The sequence below is a fragment of the Budorcas taxicolor genome, chromosome 13 (genome assembly GCF_023091745.1).
Source record: "Budorcas taxicolor isolate Tak-1 chromosome 13, Takin1.1, whole genome shotgun sequence".
NCBI lineage: Eukaryota > Metazoa > Chordata > Mammalia > Artiodactyla > Bovidae > Budorcas > Budorcas taxicolor.
In genome coordinates this window covers 2,770,078-2,794,534 of record NC_068922.1, presented here as the reverse complement: position 1 = coordinate 2,794,534, position 24,457 = coordinate 2,770,078, and the positions used below count along the sequence as shown (strand labels likewise).

Sequence of the window (24,457 nt, the reverse complement as noted above, 5' to 3'; positions counted from 1 at the left end):
GCTGGCATATTGAGTGCAGCACTTTCACAGCATCGTGTTTCAGGATTTGAAAGAGCTCCACTGGAATTTCATCACCTCCACTAGCTTTGTTCATAATGATGCTTTCCAAGGCCCACTTGACTTCAAATTCCAGGATGTCTGGTTCTAGGTGAGTGATCATATCATCATGATTATCTGGGTCGTGAAGATCTTTTTTGTACAGTTCTGTGTATTCTTGCCACCTCTTCCTAATATCTTCTGCTTCTGTTAGGTCCATACCATTTCTGTCCTTTATTGAGCCCATCTTTGCATGAAATGTTCCCTTGTTGTTTTCCTCTATTTCTTTGCATTGATCACTGAGGAAGGCTTTCTTATCTCTTCTTGCTAATCTTTGGAACTCTGCATTCAGATGCTTATATCTTTCCTTTTCTCCTTTGCTTTTCACTTCTCTTCTTTTCACAGCTATTTGTAAGGCCTCCCCAGACAGCCATTTTGCTTTTTTGCATTTCTTTTCCATCGGGATGGTCTTGATACATGTCTCCTGTACAATGTCATAAACCACAGTCCATAGTTCATCAGGCACTCTATCTATCAGATCTAGTCCCTTAAATCTATTTCTCACTTCCACTGTATAATTACAAGGGATTTGATTTAGGTCATATCTGAATGGTCTAGTGGTTTTCCCTACTTTCTTCAATTTAAGTCTGAATTTGGCAACAAGGAGCTCATGATCTGAACCACAGTCAGCTCCCAGTCTTGTTTTTGCTGCCTGTATAGAGCTTCTCTACCTTTGGCTGCAAAGAATATAATCAATCTGATTTCGGTGTTGACCATCTGGTGATGTCCATGTGTAGAGTCTTCTCTTGTGTTGTTGGAAGAGGGTGTTTGCTACGACCAGTGTGTTCTCTTGGCAAAACTCTATTAGCCTTTGCCCTGCTTCATTTTGTATTCCAAGGCCAAATTTGCCTGTTACTCCGGGCAAACTTATATGCAGAGTACATCATGAGAAACGCTGGACTGGAAGAAGCACAAGCTGGAATCAAGATTGCCGGGAGAAATATCAATAACCTCAGATATGCAGATGACACCACCCTTATAGCAGAAAGTGAAGAGGAACTAAAAAGCCTCTTGATGAGAGTGAAAGAGGAGAGCGAAAAAGTTGGCTTAAAGCTCACCATTCACAAAACGAAGATCATGGCATCTGGTCCCATCACTTCACGGAAAATAGATGGGGAAACAGTGGAAACAGTATCAGACTTTATATTTTGGGGCTCCAAAATCACTGCAGATGATGACTGAAGCCATGAAATTAATAGACGCTTACTCCTTGGAAGAAAAGTTATGACCAACCTAGATAGCATATTCAAAAGTAGAGATGTTCCTTTGCCAACAAAGGTCCGTCTAGTCAAGGCTATGGTTTTTCCCGTGGTCATGTATGGATGTGAGAGTTGGACTGTGAAGAAAGCTGAGTGCTGAAGAATTGATGCTTTTGAACTGTGGTGTTGGAGAAGACTCTGGAGAGTCCCTTGGACTGCAAGGAGATCCAACCAGTCCATTCTGAAGGAGATCAGCCCTGGGATTTCTTTGGAAGGAGTGATGCTGAAGCTGAAACACCAGTACCTTGGCCACCTCACTGAAGAGTTGACTCACTGGAAAAGACTCTGATGCTGGGAGGGATTGGGGGCAGGAGGAGAAGGGGATGACAGAGGATGAGGTGGCTGGATGGAATCACCGACTCAATGGACGTGAGTCTGAGTGAACTCCGGGAGTTGGTGATGGACAGGGAGGCCTGGCGTGCTGCGATTCATGGGGTCGCAAAGAGTCGGACACAATTGAGTGACTGATCTGAATCTGAATAGTTGATTCACAACATGTGGCAATCTCTGCTATATAGCAAAGTAACTCAGTTTATATTTACATGCACTCTTTTTGAAATGACAACTTGAGTAGCCATCAGCCCTGAAATTCCTAACCTAATTTTGTACCTCTTGGCTGTCTGAGGCCTAAGGACTCCTCAGAAAAATGTTTTAAAGTGAATAAAATACATAGGCTCACAAAGTAAATCAATTAAAGCACAGTTATCAAAATATATTTTTGTTGTCATGGTTATAATATATTAAATAACAAGATTTGTGATGGGTCTAATAACTACTATAGTTTCAAACAAGAAATAGAAATGATTTTTGGATGCATCTCCAATAAGTGTAACATGGTGATTTCTGCTGAAGACACATACCCAGGTGATGCTTATATTATGGTGATTTGGTGCCTATGTTCATAATTGAAGGAAATGCTACCTTTCATTTAAGGCTAGTAAAACTGGAAGTGCAATTTTCTTTCTCACCTAAGTTCATGGACGTTGACTATCTCCCCCAAACTGACAAACTCCTGAGCCTCTGGGCTGGGAGTGGAGAGAATCCCTGCATAGGAACATTCTCTGAATTCAAAATAAACTGACATAGAACAATGGATGCCAGGTTAAAGAAATAAAACCAAACCCTGTATTGGTCTTTTGGGGTCATTTGTGAATGTGTATAGCTGGTAAAATTTGTACACACATGTAAAGAATGATGCTAGAAGAATGTCATTGCACATAAGCTCAGTCATGTCCAACTCTTTGTGACCCCATGGCTGCCGGCCCCAGGCTACTCTGTCCACAGGATTTTTCAGGTAAGGATACTGAGTGGGTTGTCATTTCCTCTACCAGGGGATCTTCCTGATCCAGGGATCAAACTCAAGTTTCCTGGGTGTCCTGCATTGGCAGGTGGATTCTTTAGCACTGAGCCACCTGGGAAGCTGAATGGAGCATTTCCAGTGTGCTTCCGTTCAGTTCAGTCACTCAGTCGTGTCCGACACTTTGCCACCCCATGAATTGCAGCAGGCCAGGCCTCCCTGCCCATCACCAACTCCTGGAGTTTACCCAAACTCATGTCCATCAAGTCAGTGATGCCATCCAGCCATTTCATCCTCTGTTGTCCCCTTCTCCTCCTGCCCACAATCCCTCCCAGCATCAGGGTCTTTTCCAATGAGTCAACTCTCTCTGTGGTGCCTATGAACATAGGCACCAAATCACCATAATATAAGCATCACCTGGGTATGCCTCTTCAGCAGAAATCACCATGTTACCCTTATTGGAGATGCGCCCAAAAATCATTTATATTTCTTGTTTGAAACTACAGTAGTTATTAGACCCATCACAAATCTTGTTATTTAATATTTTATAACCAGGACAACAAAAGTATGTTTTGAGGTGGCCAAGGTATTGGAGTTTCAGCTTCAGCATCAGTCCTTCCAATGAACATCCAAGACTGGTCTCCTTCGGAATGGACTGGTTGGATCTCCTTGCAGTCCAAGGGACTCTCAAGAGTCTTCTCCAACACCACAGTTCAAAAGCATCAATTCTTCGGCGCTCAGCTTTCTTCACAGTCCAACTCTCACATCCCTACATGACCACTGGAAAAACCATAGCCTTGACTAGATGGACCTTTGTTGGCAAAGTTATGTCTCTGTTTTCAATATGCTATCTAGGTTGGTCATAATGTTCCTTCTAAGGAGAAAGGGTCTTTTAATTTCATGGCTGCAATCACCATCTGCAGTGATTTTGGAGCCCCCCAAAATAAAGTCTGACATGTTTCCCCATCTATTTCCCATGAAGTGATGGGACCAGATGCCATGATCTTCGTTTTCTGAATGTTGAACTTTAAGCCAACTTTTTCACTCTCCTCTTTCACTCTCATCAAGAGGCTCTTTAGTTCCTCTTCACTTTCTGCCATAAGGGTGGTGTCATCTGCATATCTGAGGTTATTGATATTTCTCCCGGCAATCTTGATTCCAGCTTGTGCTTCTTCCAGTCCAGTGTTTCTCATGATGTACTCTGCACAGAAGTTAAATAAGCAGGGTGACAATATACAGCCTGCTGCTCCTGCTAAGTTGCTTCAGTCGTGTCCGACTCTGTGCAACCCCATAGATGGCAGCCCACCAGGCTCCCCTGTCTCTGGGACTCTCCAAGCAAGAACACTGGAGTGGGTTGCCATTTCCTTCTCCAATGCAAAAGTGAAAAGTAAGGTGAAGTCGCTCAGTCACGTCCGATTCTTAGTGACCCCATGGACTGCAGCCCACCAGGCTCCTCTGTCCATGGGATTTTCCAGACAAGAGTACTGGAGTGGGGTGCCATTGCCTTCTCCAATATGCAGCCTAGATGTACTCCTTTTCCTATTTGGAACCAGTCTGTTGTTCCATGTCCAGTTCTAACTGTTGCTTCCTGACCTGCATATAGGTTTCTTTTTTTTTTTTTTTTTTTTGGTTTATAAAATGTACTTTTATTTTATGTTACTCTGCTGTTACATAGGGCATAACATTTTCACAAGGCTTTTTTGGGACTACAGTCAATGATTAGCAACATACAATAGTGGTCCAACTCTCTAAGTAACAATCACTAGACAAACTGGACACCCTCTCACATGTGCACAAATCTGCATGGAAAAGTACTAATGTTTTAGACTGGACTGTGGGCTTTTTTTCCCCCTTTCTAGTGTATTAAGAAATGACATGCACTTTAATTTGCCAAAAGCAATGGTTGTATTCTGGCAGCAACATGCTACTTCTATTACATAGTAAAGTGAATACCAGAACTACAAAGGCAGGAGGTGTAAGTGAGTTTTTATTGGGAAGGGAAGTTGTCAACTTAAACAGCAGCAAATGAAGAGTGAAGAAGGAAACTCCCTATTGTCACAGAAACACAAGACCTCCATCACATATGATACGGGAGGCATTTAAATCTGTGATCCCCCAGCCCCAAAATGTAGAATGCTTTTCCATTCAATCTAATACTTCTGGATTCCTACTAAAAAGGAATACATTAAGAGGATGGAAAAGTTGCTTACTGAAAGGAAATCTCTGAAGAAGAGTAAGGGAGGGAATGTAGAAAGTTATGTAGAACACTCTTTAAATTGTAATTAGCTACATTTTCATATCTTCACAGTAATACAAAACACAGTCACTTGCAGAACTGGTTCAGATTACTTAAATACCAGATACATTTTTAATCTTCTACATAAGTGTTTGGAAGTTACTTATGTTTGTATGAAATGAAGCTATTAATACTTTTCTACAGCAGTAACTGCACACCAGGAAGGCTAAGACAAACACAAATCAAGGAATGGAGTTTTCCCAAAGCTGCAGTGTGAAAAGACTATAAACAGTTGATTCCATACACATGAATGGGTTTCTTTGCTATAGGAAATCCAAATGGAGTAAGGAATGGAGATGAGTAAAAAGGTTTCAAGGGGAAGAAAGGTGACACCCTGTATGCACTCAGTTTTCTGCCCCTTCTGCCGCATCACATTCTTCTCCTGCACTGTCTGATGTCCATAACTGTACTTTTTTCTCCATCAGTTTTTCCTTGATGCCCTTTCTATACAAGAGGTAGGGTGAAAAATGTGAGGTTGTCTCTCAGCAGCTGCATGATGAGGGTGCTGTCTTTGTACGAGTCTTCATTCAGTGTGTCGAGTTCTGCAATAGCCTCATCAAAAGCCGTTTTAGCCAGTGTGCAGGCCAGTTCCGGGTTATTGAGGATCTCATAGTAGAACACAGAAAAGTTAAGAGCCAGCCCCAGCCGGATGGGGTGTGTGGGTTGCATCTCTTTCTTGCTTATATCGAAAGCCTCTTGGTAAGCTCCTTGGGAATTATCTATCGTTTGTTTCCGATCATCTCCACAAGCAACTTCAGCAAGGTACCGGAAGTAATCTCCCTTCATTTTCAGATAGAAGACCTTACTCTCTGGATTAGTTGCATTGGCTATTAAATACTTATCCAACAATTCCAGGACCGTGGTGCAGATGGACCTCAGCTCGGACTCCACTTTCTCCCGGTAGTCCTTGATCAGCTGCAACTTCTTGTCCGAGGTGTCGGTCTTCTGCTCGATGCTGGAGATGACCCTCCAGGCGGACCGGCGGCCCCCGACCACGTTCTTGTAGGCCACCGACAGCAGGTTGCGCTCCTCGTTGGACAGCTCGGCGCCCTGCTCCGTCACGGCCTTCATGCAGGTGGCCATGTCGTCGTAGCGCTCGGCCTGCTCGGCCAGCTTGGCCTTCTGAATCAGCTCCGTCTTCTCCATGGGGGCCGGGGGAGCGGACAGCGAGGTCGAGCGTGGACCCGGGGGGCTGGCGGGGGGTGGGGGGGCGCGGCGAGGAGGCCTTCACGTCTCCGCGGCCGCGGCGCGAGTCCCACCACTTGGATCCCTCTTCTGCATATAGGTTTCTTAAGAGCAGGTCAGGTGGCCTGGTATTCCCATCTCTTTCAGAATTTTCCACAGTTTATTGTGATCCACACAGTCAAAGGCTTTGGCATAGTCAATAAAGCAGAAATAGATGCTTTTCTGGAACTCTCTTGCTTTTTCCATGATCCAGCAGATGTCGGCAATTTGATCTCTGGTTCCTCTGCTTTTTCTAAAACCAGCTTGAACATCTGGAAGTTCATGGTTCACGTATTGGTGAAGCCTGGCTTGCAGAATTTTGAGCATTACTTTACTAGCATGTGAGATGAGTGCAATTGTGTGGTAGTTTGAACATTCTTTGGCATTGCCTTTTTTTGGGATTAGAATGAAAACTGACCTTTTCCAGTCCTGGGGCCACTGCTGAGTTTTCCAAATTGGCTGGCATATTGAGTGCAGCACTTTCACAGCATCATCTTTCAGGATTTGAAAGAGCTCAACTGGAATTCCATCACCTCCACTAGCTTTGTTCGTAGTGATGCTTTCCAAGGCCCACTTGACGTCACATTCCAGGATGTCTGGCTCTAGCAGAGTGATTACACTATTGTGATTATCTGGGTTGCGAAGATCTTTTTTGTACATTTCTTCTGTGTATTCTTGCCACCTCTTCTTAATATCTTCTGCTTCTGTTAGGTCCAGACCATTTCTGTTCCTTATTGTGCCCATCTTTGCATAAAATGTTCCCTTTGTATCGCTAATTTTCTTGAAGAGATATCTAGTCTTTCCTGTTCTATTGTTTTCCTCTATTTCTTTGCATTGATCTCTGAGGAAGGCTTTCTTATCTCTCCTTGCTGATCTTTGGAACTCTGCATTCAAATGGGTTTATCTTTCCTTTTCTCCTTCGCTTTTTGCTTCTCTTCTTTTCACAGCTATTTCTAAGGTCTCCCCAGACAGCCATTTTTCTTTTTTGCATTTCTTTTCCATGGGGATGGTCTTGATCTCTGTCTCCTGTACAATGTCATGAACCTCTGTCCATAGTTCATCAGGCACTCTGTCTATCAGATCTAGTCCCTTAAATCTATTTCTCACTTCCACTGTGTAATAATTAGGGATTTGATCTAGGTCATACCTGAATGGTCTAGTGGTTTTCCCTACTTTCTTCAATTGGTCTGAATTTGGCAATAAGGAGCTCATGATCTGAGCCACAGTCAGCTCCCAGTCTTATTTTTGCTCTCTGTATAGAGCTTCTCTACCTTTGCCTACAAAGAATATAATCAATCTGATTTCGGTGTTGACCATCTGGTGATGTCCATGTGCAGAGTCTTCTCTTGTGTTCTTGGAAGAGGGTGTTTGCTACGACTAGTGGGTACTCTTGGCAAAACTCTATTAGCCTTTGCCCTGCTTCATTCCGTACTCCAAGGCCAAATTTGCCTGTTACTCCAGGTGTTTCTTGATTTCCTACTTTTGCATTCCAGTCCCCTATAATGAAAAGGACATCTTTTTTGGGTGCTTAGGGCTGTCTCAGGATTTAAATGTACTGTTGTGTATCCTCACATAACTTTGCACGTAGGGAGCAGTGAGCTGCACTTTCAGATGAGAAGATGAACACAGAGAAGCCCAATAATTTGGCTAATGTTGCAAGTATCCTGGTAGCTAACTGTTTTTGTTGTTGTTGTTGTTAACCAGAAGTTTTCATGCTGCTACATCCGAATTACTTGGAGAGAGCAAATAGTCAAACTACCAATTCCAGGATCTTGGCATGGAGATTCTCAGTCACTGGTTTGATGCCCTAGAACTGCCATTTTTCAGCGCCCCCAGGGATGATTCTGTTGCAGGCTGTTTGCAAGCCGCACTTTGAGACACAGATGGAAAGCTGTGTCTGTCTGGTTCAGGTTGCTCAGCTGTTTGTTCCAGGGAGGTGCTTGTGCCCAGCGCTGCTTTGGACAACCCTGCCCCATGAAACACCCCAGTGCATGCTGCCTCCACCACATGCTGCAGGCCATTCCTGCCATCGCTCCTCGCACTTCTCCATTCTCATTTCTCTGGTATCTCCTTCATCCACATGGATTTGCCAAGTCTTTGTTAATGGAAAGACTGGGGAATTGGCAAGAACAGAGTTATTACAATATAGAGGAATTTCTTAGGCTGGAGAACAGTCTCTCCGGCCCTTGAGGCAGATTCACTTGGAGCTATTTCCCAAGAATGATGGAATCTTGCAAAGAATCAGGCTCAGAATAGAAATTAAACTCCCTCTTCCCCTGAGAAACATGCATATGTTTCATATGGCCTGGCTTTTACAGGCTGGCAGACCAGTAAACAGACACAGCATCTTTTTGTGCCCAGAGGCATTTGTGTTTAAAACTCCAGTAAAAAAGAAAAATGACAGTTAAAGGGGTAATTGAGCATCTGTGGTTTAGCTGTTGTTTTCTTTCCTGTCTCTGAGCCTGGGAAGCAATGCAGATAGACAAGCCTCTGCCCTAGCTTGCTCCTGCTGCAGGAGCTTTGGCAATGCAGAAAAATGGCAATGGACGTGAGCCATACCTCTGGGCACCTTGCCTGTCCACCCGGAGACCACCAACCCTGCCCTCATCAGGAGGACCCTCCTATATTTTGCTTATCTGATAATGAAGATTTTAAAAGGGCTGAGAAAAATGAGGTGAAGAAAGTAGGCTGACCTTGAGACTTAATTTTAGGACTGCTAGATAAAGAAGAGACAATTAGTAATAATAGTAAGGGTCCTGGCTTTTTATACAAACTTTGTATCACTGGTAGAAATAAATCACTCAGTTTTGAGAATTACAAAATTTGGATTCTAGAAAGATTTAATTAGCTTAGCCATAGGGATGTGACCACGTGGCAACACGTTGAGAAGTGCGGAGGTACCCTGTTCTTTCTCCAGTGATCTGTGTGTATGTGCGCTTTCCTGTTAAACCTGCCCCTGTAGAGACTCCCAGTTGTCAAGGTGACCGCTGTACACCCAGCACTGAGCCTACACTCAGCAAGTGCTCAAAAGCATTTGCTGAACAAATGGATGAGTGATGATTCCAAAGCTAGTAACCAATCCTATGTTTTGTGAAAGTAAAATTTTCTTTAAAAACACAATTTTACTTTTGTAAAAGTAGATTAAACAAATTATGTAAACATGGAGTTTTCAGAAATACCACTCTGAAGTTTTTAAAAGTTTTCTAAAGAGGATCCAGAAAGAAAGGGTCACTCATGGATATACTTCAGAGCCTGTTTCTCCATAAAACCCTGTTCAAGATAAATAGGAAATTTCTTTAAAATACATGAGATGCTAAAAAGAAAAGAGTTTGTCATGTTTGGGGCATGGAGGGTGAGATAGTCACAGATGATGGAAAAATGGAGTGAACTAGGGTGGGGCAGGAGGTGTCTTCCCCATCACAGATGAGGGAGTGAAGTGAACTGGGGGGGCGGGCAGGAGTCCACCCCCATCACAGATGAGAGAGTGGAGTGAACCGGGGTGGGGGGTGGGAGGGGCCGGAGTCCACCCCCATCACAGATGAGGGAGTGGGTGAACTGGGAGGGGGGTCGGTGTCCACCCACATCAACGATCAGAGAGTGGAGTGAATTGGGTGGGAGGGGGGCAGCAGTCCATCAGAATCACAGATGAGAGAGTGGAGTGAACTGGGGAGGGGGTGGCAGATGTACACCAGAATCACAGATGAGAGAGTGGAGTGAACTGTCAGGGGAAGGTGTCCACCCCCATCACAGACGAGGGAGTGGAGTGAACTGGTGGGGAGCAGTTTCCACCCCCATCACAGATGAGAGAGTGGAGTGAACAGGGGTCAGGTGTCCACCAGCACCAGGGGCTTCTTCGTTTCTTTGTGCAACATGCAGCTTTTACAAGGAATCGGGGCTTGCTCCTCACTGGTACCAGGCAGACACTGAAAAGAGATCCTTCTCGCAAAGACAGGCTGACAGCAGCAAATGGGCAGGTCAGAGGACAGCAGCTGGTCGATACTTAGCAAGATTTGCTGGGATGAGGAAATACTAAGGATGTGCTTCTGTCAACAGCTGAAGGCTTGGGGAGAAAACTCACAAGCTGCCTCTCGTGCGGGGGTGGTTTTATGGGGCTTGATGGATCCCCACCCTAACACCAGAGGACAGGATCTGACTCTTCTAGCTCAGAACTGAACAACGATTATTTAGGAGGAGGATGAAATCCAAGCTATGTACCTTTCTCTAAGGAATTCAGTAGGTTACATTTTATCTCAAAATTCAGTCCAAGCTACTATGTTCGGTCCAGCTTTTTAATACAAAATGAAATGCCAGACTCAAGATCAAGAAACATCAGAAACTATTTTAGACCAACCATTCAAGAGGTGCCATTATTATCACTTCTCGGCTTTTTAGGTAAGATCAAGTGAAGAGGTGCCATCATTAAACCTATTTATATTTGCCAAAACAAATCCATGGTTTTCACCTGGAAAAGCCAACTCCTCCATCCCTGCTATTATTTTCTTGGCTCTCCCTCTTAGAGGAATGAAAAGCCCATCTTCATCATCCCCCTTCTCTCCTGTGGATGCCACACAGGCCATTTTTAGTTTTGTTGACTTGTTTCAAGAAAGCAGCCAAATACTAGACAGCAGTGTGTTTTAATTCATTTTGAGAGACAAGCTCACATGGATTGATTCCTCAGGTCCCCATACCTGGACCTGACATAAAGTCCAAACAACTCTGCATAGTTACGTTAAACAAGTTCTTGTGCTGTGAATTCGCTGGGTGCAGGGAGCAGTGAAACATTCCCGAGACAATCACAAGACATGCAGAATGCCAGCCAGAAGCATGGATCACATTCAGGGGTCTTGCTGCAGGGAGCATGAGGCTGTATTTTGTGTGCACTGACGATAGTATAGGATAAGCCATCTGTGTTCAAGGGAGCGGAGCATCCAGTGTTCCTCTTGAAACTTAAGGGGTGTCTTTCCAAAAGAACTGTGGTTCCAGTCCTTACACTTCAGAGCCACATATTCCTCTGAGTTGTATGCATTGCTCCTTGGAGCGTCAAAGCCAAGCCAGCACGAGCATGACAGCTGGCTGACCCCACCCCTCCTACCTCTCAGCCGAGAAAGGCTATGTCATTCACCCCATGAATCCAAACAAATCCCCCCATCCCTGTTTAAGCATGGATGCAGGCCAAGCAAGCCTTGCGTACCCAAGTCTGTTTGACTGGAGCTATGTTGGTATATCCCATGTGCAGGTGCGAAGTGCTGTGGTTTCTCTGCCTGATCCAGCCAGGGCCGGGGGTGCGGCGGCTGGGGGCTCTCTGCCCAGCGGCCTCTAGCCCATGTGCTTATATTGGGACCGGTCCCTAGGGATCTGCACCTGGTTGGCAGTCATCTTGTGATGGATGTGGTAAATGACCAGCGTGACCACAATGACGAGGCCCAGGATGAGCCCCAAAATCAGCGGCAAGGTCTCCTCCAGCTGCTCCCGCTCATCCACTGGGCATTTATGCTCTGAAATGTGAAAGAAAAAGGCAATGAGCTCCTACCAAAAGATCCTGAATTATGATTAATTCCTACCAAAATATTCTGAATTATGATTAATTAAGTCTGCTTAAGAAAACCAAAAGGCAGATAGAGATGAAAAGATTTCTCAAAAAAAGGGAGGAGATATGCATATACTACATACCTGATTCACAGAAACTAGTGCAACATTGTAAAGCAATTATATCCACCCCCTTCCCAGAAGAAGATTTCTCAAGGAAACTTTAGGGAGATGTTTTCTTCAGAAACAGTATTTCCCAACCAACTCTAAGACTTAACCCCTTAATACTTCTATACAGTGTAAAATAAAAACATCAATTAAATAGGACAACATTCAAGTTATTGGGTTCCTAGCCTAGGTTATTAAAACATCCAGGACTTCCCTGGTGGTACAGCGGATAAGGAAATTTGCAATGCAAGGAACACTGGGTTCAGTCTCTGCTCTGGGAAGATTCCACATCCCTCAAGCAACTATAAGCCTGTGAGCCACAACCAGCGAAGTCTGGGCGCCCTAGAGTCTGCACGCTGCACCACGAGGAAACTTGTACGTGGGTTCCTCCGGAAGCCACTGTGCCTTCTTCCCTTGTGATCCAGCTGTGTATCCTTACTACATCATTGTGACAAATAGTAGCCGTGAGTACAATTAAAAATAAATAGAATCGTGCTGGTCATGACCCACTAAAGCAGAGTTATCCTCTTTTTGGTATCCGTGTGATGAAACCATCTTCCCTTCTCAGAAAAATGCTTATAAATGCATAAAATGAAAAACATAAGATTACACAGAAAATGGACTACACTGAAATCAGCTATTAGAGCATTTTAAAATAATTCAGGGGACAGTTATATATGTGTTTATTAGCACACATGTAGGCTGGCTTTGATCGCAAAGCAGTGAGCAGCGTAATTGTTACTTTGCAAGATCTGCACAAAATGTGGAAAGAAAACGTCTATGATGTCTGCTAGTGACAAAGTCATGGGTATAACTAATACCACTGTGGGTTGTTACCTTTATTTATCATCGAAGGAAATGTTAAATATTAATTTGAAATCAGTGAAAATAAAGATGGGAATGTTTCCCTTTGAAATTTACAGACCCCCCGTGAATTCTATCCACAAACCCTACGGACACCAGGGTTAAGCTCCTGTGCAGGAAACTGATGAGTTAACCCACAGGTTATGTAACCACGGAGGATGGCTGCCCCTGACCCCTGCCTGGAAGAAAAGCATCCCTCGGCTTAGCCCAGCTCAGCATCCAGCCTTGGGCCCTCAGAGACCCCTGACTCTCTGTCTGCCTCCACAGCTTTGGGGCTCCCCCACACCTCTACCATGGCTGTGCTCACGGTTCTAGAGAACACAAAACAGAGGCCCAGGGTCTACAACTGGAAAAAAGCAACCACCAGAGCAGTCTATGGAAAGAACTAGATGTGGTCAGATCAGATAGAAGAGGTGCGATGGGCGGCTGCCAGGTGCCAGCTCAGGTGCCCTCAACCGCAACCCTGGCGCCACCATTGCAATCCTGATGCATCTTAGGGTGTTCTTCCAGATGTGAAAGTTATTCTGTTTTTTCTGATGACCAGAGCATTTTAAAGCTGTCCTTACTCCCTGAGATGAGCAAAAGTTTAAGAACTCTTCAATGTCTCCAAACAGGCAGCGTGGAGACGGGCAAGCGGACTGCTTGGCTCTGCTGGTGTCTCGGGGCCCTCCCGCTGCAGAAAGTGGGCAGGGACACCAGCTGTGCGTGCCCTGCCGTCTGATGGGGCAGCAAAAGGAACGGGCTTGCTCCTCTTTCCGTATCTCTTCTGGACGGGCTCCTGTAACTTCAGCGAAATTATTTTGTGTACTGAAAAAGTGCTAAGATGAGTGGGCTTTGGAGATCTTTGGTTGGAGATAAGCAGATACTCTCAGCAAGATGTAAGCACAACAGTAAACAGGAAAAGCGGTTAACTGACGGAAGCTGCTGTGTGCCAGGAACAGCGTCCACAGGAAGAGCTGTATAAACTCTTTCCCACTGTGAGCTCCACCAGGACGGGAGGGTTCCTACACCACAGAACGAGGCACAGCACACAGGTACCGGGTCTTAGGCCCTTGGCAGTCACCATTCCCACCCATTCCCATGGACTCTAACTCCAGGGCAGCTTAGACGGCCCAGAGAGCCATCAGAGGCAGATGGCCGTTGGCAGGTAACTCACACTATTTCCCAGAGTCTCCATCAGGGTGAGCCCCGGTGCTCACAGGGCGACCTGCTCACTTACACACCTGCACTGCTGCTGCTGCTGCAGTCGCTTCAGTCGTGTCCGACTCTGTGCGACCCCATAGACGGCAGCCCACCAGGCTCCCCCGTCCCTGGGATTCTCCAGGCAACAACACTGGAGTGGGTTGCCATTTCCTTCTCCAATGCAGGAAAGTGAAAAGGGAAAGTGAAGTCGCTCAGTCCTGTCCGACTCCTAGCGGCTCCATGGACTGCCGCCCACCAGGCTCCGCCGCCCACCAGGCTCCTCCGCCCATGGGATTTTCCAGGCAAGAGTACTGGAGAGGGGTGCCATCGCCTTCTCCGACACACCCGCACTAGCTGCTAGCTTTCCCACCTCACTTTTCTACTCCCCCGAGCAATGCTTTTTAGAAACACCTAAATAGGGTTAGGTGTTTCTAACCCTAACTAACCCTGGCTTCCCTGGAGGCTCAGAGGATAAAGCGTCTGCCTGCAATACATGAGACCTGGGTTCAGTCCCTGGGTTGGGAAGATCCCCTAGAGAAGGAAATGGCAACCCACTCCAGAATTCTTGCCTGGAGAATCCCATGGACAGAGGAGCCTGGTGGGCTACAGTTCACGGGGCCGCAAAGAGTCAGACACGACTGAGCGACTTCACACACACATACACACACACACACACACACACACACACACAACCCTACCTAACGGTAGGTAGCTACCTGCCCTTACGTCCTTACAGAGGATTGTTTCTTGGGGAGCCCCACCTAAAACACTAGGCTTCAGGATAGTAGCAAGAACACAGTTTTCTGTGACTGGCTGGCGACACGGCCCTGCGCTGGGTCTTTGTGTTCCAGCCCTGGACACAGCTCTCTGCAGTGTTAATAACAGGACTGTCTCTCTCTGGATGCTTCTCCAGGAGGCCCTGAGAAGGCTCAGTTACCCAGGTGCTATTTTCCTGGCTGGGAGGCCCCAAGTCAACCACAGGCACATGCAATGCTCTGGATCAGCACCAGCACACCCCTCCCTGGTCTGCAGCACGGCAGCCAGCCTCGAGGCATTCTGCTGGGGGTGGTGTACATTCATTTTCAATAAAATACAGACTGCTTTTCCCAGCATTCTGGTAAAGTGCAGATCAAGCGGTATCTCCCAATCACACTGTTAGCAACAATGATAAAGAGCTCAGGAACTCAGGGCACCCGACCACCTTTCTGAAGGTGGCCTCTGCTTTCACGTGTTTGGTACAGTTTCTTGGGGGGAGCAGCTGAGAAACTTGAAGATGCTAAGCGTACAGGATCTGATACCCAAAGACAGGCTCCGGTCACAGTGCTGGCAGCCCCCAGAGCACAGCCCTGGCTGGTTACTTCACCTCCCTGAGCCTCAGTTTCTCCACTTAAACAGGGGCCTCAGTCCATCCTTCACAGGTCTCTCTGTGTGTGTCTCCCCTTGAGAACTGAGGAGGCCCCAGAAATGGCAACCCGCTCCAGTATTCTTGTCTGGGAAATGCCACGGACGGAGGAGCCTGGTGGGCTACCTCCATGGGGTCGCAAACAGTCAGATGCGACTTTGCGACTAAACAGCTGCTGTGTATATGTGGTGACATAAATGCCCATTAAACCCGAACGTTTCACAAAGGGGCACAGAGGCACCTTGTCCCGTTACATTTCTTCTGTCATTACGCATGAGAGCTGCCTTTAACTCAAGCCACTGAAACACTCAGTCTGCTCTGCTCCCTCCCGGGGAGGCACCACCCCCATCACAAAAGTCTCCTGAACCTCACAGGGCCCCATCACCAGAAACAAACTGGGGAAAGACAAGGGGCCCCACACAGCAGGGACACACGAGCTGCCCTGAACTGCAGGTTGAGCATCACCACACCAAGCGCATGTTTTATAGGAAGAAGCCAGCCTATACAGATTGGCCCCTTGGTGGGTTACCTTTGCACTGCAGGCTGAGACCCATTAACTCAAAAGCCCACCTGTGCCAAACTCAAATTTTAACACATTCACTTATTTAAAAAAAACGCCTAAACAGCTAAACATGTAAACGTCTAAAAAACCATCTAACAAAATGGCCTGAATTTCTAGTCATTTAGGGCCTATCTGCTTTGGATACAAACCTCACCCAACAGCTGTCACCCATTGAAGAGACAGATAAAGCCCTGAGCTCTGCTGCCCCGAGCTCTGCGACCCCAGGACCCCTCCCCACGCTGTCAGGGGACATCACCCAGACACTAAGCCCCCCTCACACCCCCTCCCCATCACCAGGATAGCGGCCCCCAGAGACCTTCCTCGGGATGGTCCCATTGCTGTGGAGGGCTTTCCCCACACAACCGTGCCCAAGTGCCCCCCAGGAAGCTTGCGCGTTACTGCCTCTTATCTTCAGATCGTTTTCCTGAATCGGCTCAAAATCCCCCCGCCGCCGGGGCGCCTACAGTTAGTTTGCTGTGGACCAGCAGCATCACCCGGGCGTCGTGGGCCCCGCCTCCAGGCCGCGGATAAAAGATCGCCAGAGCTGCGCACGGGGCAGATGGCGCCGGCTACGAGACACACCCGGGATCAGTGCAGCAGCCAAGTTCAACGTCCTAAAGGGATCTGTGTGATAAAGATGTCAGCCCCACTTGAACGGCTCTGTGAGTGCTGTGTGCGTGTCCACTAACCCGTTTCACTGAGCCATCCTCGTTTGTCTCAGAATCTATGAAGGAGGCAGGTGGGAGACTAGGTCAGGCGCCAGGGAACGGACTTTTCACCTGACGCCCTCATGCGGCGGATCCTGCGTGCACATGCCAGAAGCCGTGTACACAGCCCTGCAGGGGGTGTCAGACATGTGACCAGACACCACCACCCCACTGGAAGGCAGGCAGCCCCCACTCACACCCGCACGGGCAGCAGCCAGACATCCAGAGTCCCCTTCTGTTCTGGGGAGTGGGAGCCAAGTGCCGGGTTCTGAAAAGGCACTCCAAAAGCAATCTTTCAGATTCCACTAAAACAAGAAAAATGGCCTCTTACAAAACATACTGGGGGCAGGTGCTGAGAGGCACAGACAGGAGGAGCCAGGAACAAAAGAAGCCCAGCCACACAAAAGCACACCGATCCAATGAGTGACTGAACCGAGGCCTGCCTCCTCCCAGGAGCGTCAAGGCCTGAGCCCCAAGGCACCACACAGGAGGCAACATCCTAATTATTACCCAGAAAAGCCTTGGTGAGACAAGTCCAATTTGCCTGTGCTGAATATATCTGCATTTAGGAAGTTACACGTCTTTACAAACTCTCTACGACTATCCATTTAGATCCTGGAACTGGATTAAAATTGCTTTTTGTACACAGAGATCATTAAGTCTACGCTAAAATAATCACTGATTTTTAGGAAAGTAGCCCCGATCTTTATTTGGTACCCATTTACTCTTATTTCGTACACAGTTTTAACATCCGTGAGATCTGATTTCTCCAGTCATAAATGACTATAGCAACAATTTAGAAATAACCCATAATGGGCTGGGGTGAGATGTAAGCAAACAGTAAAAGCAGCAATTATAGCACCAGTGGTACAAAGAAGTGAAGAAGTGCCTAAAAACAGCAGGCCAGGAAAACACAAAGAGCAATTAGGGACTACTGCACGTACACACATAAACTCAAAAGTGTCTGCGGCAGGGACTCTGGGGACTCCATGATCCAATATTTTCAAAACGAATTCCTGGTCACCAATTAAGTCCAATTACTTTTCATTATATTTAATATTTTGAGTTTAAGAAAGACACTTCCATTTTATAAATACCTTCATAACCAACAGTATTTTTGAGTGTTAACATCTTGACGTTTAGTTTCAATTTTGTAGAAAACACATTAAGATGGAATAGCCCATACTCCGCATAACAGGGGAATGCGGCACTGCTGTTCTAAATCTATTAAATTCTGATTTGTTTAGCACTGAAGCATTTGCAGCTCTCTATTAGTTGATCCTGGGGCTTCCCAGGTGGAACTGGTGGTAAAGAACCTGCCTGCTGAAGCAGGAGACTTTAGGGATGCAGGTTCAGTCCCTGGGTGGGAAAGATCCCCTGGAGGAGAGCATGGCAAACCACGCCAGTACTCTTGCCTGGAGAATCCCCATGGATAGAGGAGCCTGGCGGGCTCCAGTCCAGGGGGTCACAGAGAGTCGGACACGACTGAGCGACTAAGCGCATGCAATGCACACATTAACTGAGTCCACAGCTTCGGAATGTCAGTTCAGCTGAAGTTCACAGGGCATCTGCAATGTGCCAAGCACTGTATTAGGTGCTAAATAATATGATGACAAGAAAGAACAAGACCTTTCCCTCAAGGAGAGTTTAACTGAGGAATTCCCAAATGCCTTCTGAATAATGTTGTGGGGAGGGATTCTATTCTGTGTGCTTTGAGAGGGGTAGTTGATGAAAGCTGGCCACCTTGGGAATTCTTTAATGATTTTCGTGTGACCAGAGGCAGATTCCCTAATATTCTACACATTTAAATGGTGGCATTCACCTGGGGATCCCCAGCCCAAAGGTGAGCATCCATAATGCAACCAAAATCTCATTTTTTAACCACAAAGAATAAATGAGAATATCAAACTGTCTCTAGCAACCTCCTCTAGACAATTGTTGATGCTTAGTCACTCAGTTGTGTCCAACTCCTTTGTGACCCCATGGACTATCGCCCGCCAGGCTCCTCTGTCCATGGAATTTCCCAGGCAATACTGGTATAGGTTGCCATTTCCTCCTCCAGGGCATCTTCCCGACCCAGGGATCGAACCTGAGTCTCTTGCATTGGCAGGTGGATTCTTTACCTTGACCTACCTGGGAAGCCCCTTCTAGACAACACAGAGAGAAAAAACAAATGACTAGAGGAATTCACTTTCCCTATGCTTGCCCAGTGTGAATTGTTGCTAGGTTTGCACAAATTGCAGAATGTGAGCTCCCCTACTTCTGCTGGGATGCAGAAAACCAAGAGAATGTGGATCCTCTAAACACGCCTCTGCTAGATCCTGCCTGATCTCCTTTCAGGGCTGGAACAGACTGAGAAGCAGCTTTTTGCACTCCTCAGAGGGAGAAGATCAGGGACCCTTCCCTCCTTGGGGCCTCTCTGGTGTCCCTCCTTGTAAATATGAACGTTGAACAGAGGCACAGCTTCACGAGTCTCTCTGTGTAACCTGCGCATGTGCACACACACACACACATACACACCCTTATTGCATTTTGGTCACACAAAACTTAGATTTACAGTGGTAGAACCTAGGGCTGGACATGTCTAGAGACCATGAAGATACTGAGACCCACACAAGCAAAGACCTTTCTCCAATCCACGGCTCTCCAGATAACAGCTTGGAATTTTCAGCTGCTTTTTCCTTGGGAAACTTGCATCAAATTCTAGGCTTTTTTCCAACTGACTGTCTTCCTATCCAGTCTCCTCTTTTGCCAAAGGAGGAGAGAAAGAAAACAATGGAAAAAATAAGGGAAATTGGGAGGGAGGAGAAAAGGAACAGAGGGAGAAGGAGAGAGGAAAAGAAGGACTTGAAGGAGAAAGAAAGAGCAGGAAGAGCCATTTTTTCAGTCGGCTTCCTGCAGTCTTTAAGAAGCATCGCAGAGGGAGGCAGGGCCATGCTACCCTAGAGACAACCCAAGGGTAGCAGCCTGGTGCCCTACAGGTCACCTTCCATCTCCAGCCTGAGTCAACCTCGGATTCTTTCCTTCCTCCGGACTCCCCACCCACCTACCTTCACTGAAGACAAAGTCAGAGACGATGTCAAAGGGCTGGATGTGGACCGCGGACAGGATCATGGTGACTGTCTTCTGTGGGTCGCTGGAGGCTAGTGAGATGGTCTGCTGAGCTTGACATTCATAGGACTTCCCGGCTGGGGTGACCAAGGCAGAGAGGTGATGCGAGTTGGCTGTGTGCTTCCCAGCTGCAGGAAGGGTCCAAAGCAATGGTCAGGTGCCTGCGGCTAGCAGAATCTTCCTTGTGGTGATCCAGACAGCTGGCTCTTGCCTCTTAGCCCACTCGCTGACATGCCCTGTTACTCTATCTGGCTAAGACTCTGCAAATGTGAATGCCCCTGTCCTTTCATGAGCATGGGCTCCTTAAACAGTAATCTGGAAATTCTTTGGAAGCAGAGAGTGATACCTAAACCTCCAACCCTTTATAATAAAATCTGACAGAGATTCCAAAAATATGCAAAGAACAGTGACTTGGTTTTCTACATCTCACACTGCTCTGCAAAATATAAAATATCTTTCTCAGCAAAGCACAGTGGCTGCTAGTGCTCTGGGCTGATGCCCCTGTACAGATACATAATTTCTGGAAGCCTGCCACCCTCCCTTCTCTCCTTCCCAGGATTAAGATTTTTCTTTCTTCAGTCTAATTTAACTGTGGGAAATATTTGAACATAAACTTTGATAAAGAGATGAAATTGCCCTTTTTACTTGATTGATAAGGGGTGAAATGGAAGAGATGATATATGTATTTTTGTATATATTTAATAAAAATCGTGTCCTAACTCAGGTGCCCAGGTGATGGATGGCTTCTTTATTAGTAGATCAGATAATCTACAAAATAAATATATAAATTTCAGTGTGATCTTGGATGGTGCCTGAAGATGCCAACATTATTATTTGGAGCTTGGATGTTCCTTGCCATGATATTTTTGGAGAATCTGGGTGAACTGTTGTAGTGATGGGCATGAAAAAAAGTAATACATTTAGGACATGGTTCAGAATCCACTCTGGGGTGTCTGCAGTCGACTGAAGATGTGGTGAGGCCCAAGCCATGGGCTGAAAGATCTGAAAGGCCAGCAAATTCTGACCCCAAATGAAAGTCATAACTGCCCCCTTGGTGTTTTAGCGCATAAGAACTTTTTAAAAGGAGGAGGGAGGAAGGCAGAAGTAAATAAAAATACAGCCTTAGTCCTTCTCCGCGTTCCTCTAAAGGACAAATCTTGAGAAAACCATCCTGAGGCAACCCCGGGCAGACAGGCCCTCAGGAGGCGTCTCATCCCGAGTCAGGCGGTGGGCGAAGGCCTTCAGGCCCCGAGTTTGCGGCGCGTCTCCCAGGCCTGAAGGCCAGAGGACTCAGGCGCGCTTCCTTCTTCCATCCCGAGAGCCAGCCTGGGGCGTTTCCAAAACCCTAAGGAATTCCGCTTCCACACCTGTGATCCCAGCAGCGTGTGCTCTTCCCCAGGGTCCCTCTCCAGCCCAGCTGACCTCTACTCACCACTGACTGCGTCTTTAAAGTGGGTCTTCTCTGAGGAGTCGTAGACAAACTGGACTTTGCTCAGCTTCCACGTTGCCTCGGGTCCCTGGGACGTGTTGTGACTTTCCTGCCGAGCGGAGGAGGTGCGCGTGAACCGCCGGGGCAGAGAGGGCCGGGGAGACAGAGGGGCGGCCCCTACCCACCCGCACCCCCCGGAGTCTGCAGGGGCTCGGTCAGCCTCGCTAGCAGTTACCTTTAGAAACAGCATTTTGAGTGCGTACGCGCGATCCACCCAGAACACCTGCAGCTCCGACTCGTCGTGGCCACAGTGGCCCTTCACCTCGGCTCCCCGGGTCAATGAGATATCTGCTTGCTCCGTGATCAGCTGGGAACACAGACGCCCCGCACCCCCTCAGCGCGCGGGGCCCCGTGGGGGCTGTAAAGGGCGGCGGGTCCAAACTCCGGGTCTGGCGCGCCTGGGCGCTCCTTCACGCGCGCTCCCAGGTCCGGGAACATGCGGTTAGATGCTCTGCGTGCAGACCCGGCCGGCCGTTAGGGGAGCGGAGAGAGGGGGGGGTTACTTTCCAAGCAGGCGGGGCGAGCAGAAGGCGTTACAAGCCGGAACCCCCATGCAGCATTCAGGAGCAGCCTGCAGGGCTTAGGGGGGAAGGCGGGCGACCCAGGTCTTCACGGGGTCTTGAGGGAGGGTGCCCTTCGCCCCTGGAGCCCTAGGAACAAGCCGGGAGGGAAAAAGTGCCTTACATCCACGTAATTGCTGGCCCACACATCATAAGGGACAATAAATTTGGCTGCAAACTCTGCCATGAGACACGTCGTCCCATTTTCCCGCACCACAAATATATCTTTTTCAGGGTTAGTGGAAAGGCCTGAGAGATTTTCCACTTCTTGTTCTGCCATGATTCGAGTCACTGTATCTGCGGAAAAAAACAAATCCTATCTGTTCAGGGCTCAGCGAGCCCACGCGTCTGGGGCTCAAGGTGGAGAGACATCACAGTCCGCAGGCTTCGGGGTGACAAAGTTCCTCGCCGGCTACCATGCGCTCTGCGGGCCGTTTCTCTGCCCCAGCGGCAACAAATTCGACTGCTGTTAATTTATAATAAAATTAAATTAGAAAACCTTTAAAGCCGTACTGACTTGGAATCCGACCGGCCTTTTTTCCTCATGTTAGGCTTTTAAAACAAAGGTGTCTCGCCAATGGTCTAAGCCACGAAGCAGGCCCGTGTGAGCACCACGTCTGGTTGCCATACAGGTGTGTGGCTCTCTGGGGAATTCCCTGCTACCAAGGGGAAGGCCCTCCGCAACCCCCCGCCCCCACAAAGAGAACCAACCCGCAAACCGTTACGTCCACGTTTTGACCTTAAGCTACCTGCCTGCCGTACGGTGCCCGTTCCGTTCTCTGCAAAGAGTGCGCCCTGCTCTGACCGTCCCCAAAACGCTACTCACGGAACAGCATCAGGAGAACTCGAAGTCCATCCACGCCGAGAAGGGCTCTTCTGCGGAGATCCATGCTCCCGGAGCCGCGAATAAGGCCAGCGGGTGCTGCTGCAGAGGCCGCCCGAGAGGGAATCCCTCCAAGTGACGGCTGGAGTGAGCCGGGCGAGCGAGGGGCGGGGGCCGCGAGAGGGGGCAGGAGGCGGGCGAGAGCTCGGTGCGCGGGCGGCCGCGGCGGGGACGGTACCCGAGCGGGCTGATCGAGTCGGTTCACTGCGGAGGGGAGGAACGCGCGGCGAGGGAGCCGTACCCGTCCGCTAGTGCTGAAAGAAGTCGGCTGTGTTGCAGAAGTGACGGCGGCTGGGCTCATGCAGAGGTCCAGTGAGAATTGGGAGGGCTCAGATTCTCCCAGTTTCCTGTGCTGCAGTTGCATCCGCAAAGATGATTCTGTCCTGAGAAACTTACTAGCACCTCAGACTTCTTCAATATCCCTACCGGTGATTAGGTGGTGAAGGCATCACACCACTGGAGTCCTGGCTTCTGAAAATGCATCCGGTTCCTGAAAGAAAGCGGTAGAGCACCATTTGTTGCTGCTTTGGGGGAGGAGGAGTAGGCAGGAAGAGAGCAGGAAAATGCTATGGCAACAGCTCCTGCATTTTGGAGACATCCCCTCTCTCCCCTGCTCTCAGTGAGATCAGGGTTTAAAGTTAAATTAACGCCTCCGCAAAGGAGGTCGTCAGTCAGTGCAGTATATCTATTCCGGCTTATTTTCTGTGAGTCTGTTCTTTGATTGTATGAGGACTTGGAACGCTGGATTCAGCCATCCTTGCTCACTATATTGTGGCTACTCTGCCAAGAGGAATGTAAGTGAACTCGAAGTTTGTGAGCGTTATTTAGGTTCTTTTAGGACAGTCACAGTTACATAAACACACACACACACACACACACACACACATATACTACTCTCCAGCCTTCAGCGGGACAGAAAAACATACACTACTGAGTTAATTCCTATATTTACATTTTCAGTAGCTTGCTTAATTTTAAAATTTTTGCTCTATAAGTCAGAATCAGCTCTTTCAGCAATAGATACACTATCTTAATTATAGTGATCTCCAAATATCGTATTCTTAAAGGCTATTTCATTATATGAATAATAAGCAAAATAACAATGTCTTAATAGGGGGCATCTTACACATGTGCATGGACAAGGTTGATCCTCCCTACAACCTTAGAAGACAGGCACACACCTTATTATGATTGTACATACCCCAAAATTGGGACTCAGAGAAAGTAAATGACCTTCTTCAGTGTCATACGGTCAGTAAAATTAAAACAGGAAAAGCACATGCTTTAACATCACAGGCATCATTTTCATTTTTCCTTGTATAATACTTTGACTCCAAAGTATACATTATGTTGATTTCCATTTAAAAATAGCTTTATTCAATGACCAAATAACAAGCTAAAACCTAAGATCTCTAACTCATATTCCTGAAAGGTACAGATCGGTGTTTTACATAGAATACTATTCTGACATTATGCTTGCTACAAAGTGTCTACACGATTATTGTTCCAAACCTATTCCTATATCAATAATTAGATCAAGAGCAATTCAAATTATGAAGTAATGTTTAAGTTTATACTATATTTTACATCTTTATCTCTGTATTTTGATATTTCATCCAAATATTTCTCAAGAAATTTACATAAGTGAATATATATATCACTGAGGCAAAATTGTGATTGATACAAAGTCAATTATTATCAGTTGAGAGTGGAAGTTGTAAAAGTTATGTATGCCTAGTGATTTATCACGTTAGTAACTGTCAGTAAACACATTTTCCTGCAGTACTGCAAAAAATAGAAAGCAATGAGACTATTACATAATGAAGCATTT

The 24,457-nt window shown here is 47.1% G+C and overlaps 2 protein-coding genes across 2 annotated transcripts; both read right to left on the bottom strand.

The window, feature by feature from the left end:
- Positions 1-4,285: 4,285 nt before the first annotated feature.
- LOC128058395 (14-3-3 protein theta-like) lies at positions 4,286-6,214 on the bottom strand. Its single transcript, XM_052650844.1, has 2 exons — positions 5,399-6,214; positions 4,286-5,352 (listed from the first exon to the last, which is right to left on the bottom strand). The coding sequence occupies exons 1-2, from the start codon at positions 6,092-6,094 to the stop codon at positions 5,293-5,295; spliced, it is 756 nt and encodes a 251-aa protein (XP_052506804.1). The 5' UTR covers positions 6,095-6,214; the 3' UTR covers positions 4,286-5,292.
- A 5,274-nt stretch (positions 6,215-11,488) lies between these two features.
- Positions 11,489-22,633, bottom strand: LAMP5 (lysosomal associated membrane protein family member 5). Its single transcript, XM_052651296.1, has 6 exons — positions 22,570-22,633; positions 21,868-22,040; positions 21,359-21,490; positions 21,127-21,232; positions 19,634-19,822; positions 11,489-11,667 (listed from the first exon to the last, which is right to left on the bottom strand). The coding sequence occupies exons 1-6, from the start codon at positions 22,631-22,633 to the stop codon at positions 11,489-11,491; spliced, it is 843 nt and encodes a 280-aa protein (XP_052507256.1).
- Positions 22,634-24,457: the final 1,824 nt, after the last annotated feature.

Coding starts and splice junctions, on each gene's coding strand:
- LOC128058395 (XM_052650844.1), bottom strand. CDS start 6,094: ATGGAGAAGACGGAGCTGATTCAGAAGGCCAAGCTGGCCGAGCAGGCC. Junction 5,353..5,398: donor CATTTTTCACCCTACCTCTT/GTATAGAAAGGG, acceptor AAAAAAGTACAG/TTATGGACATCAGACAGTGC.
- LAMP5 (XM_052651296.1), bottom strand. CDS start 22,633: ATGGATCTCCGCAGAAGAGCCCTTCTCGGCGTGGATGGACTTCGAGTT. Junction 22,041..22,569: donor AGTTCTCCTGATGCTGTTCC/GTGAGTAGCGTT, acceptor TTTTTTCCGCAG/ATACAGTGACTCGAATCATG. Junction 21,491..21,867: donor GGGCCAGCAATTACGTGGAT/GTAAGGCACTTT, acceptor CTGTGTTCCCAG/CTGATCACGGAGCAAGCAGA.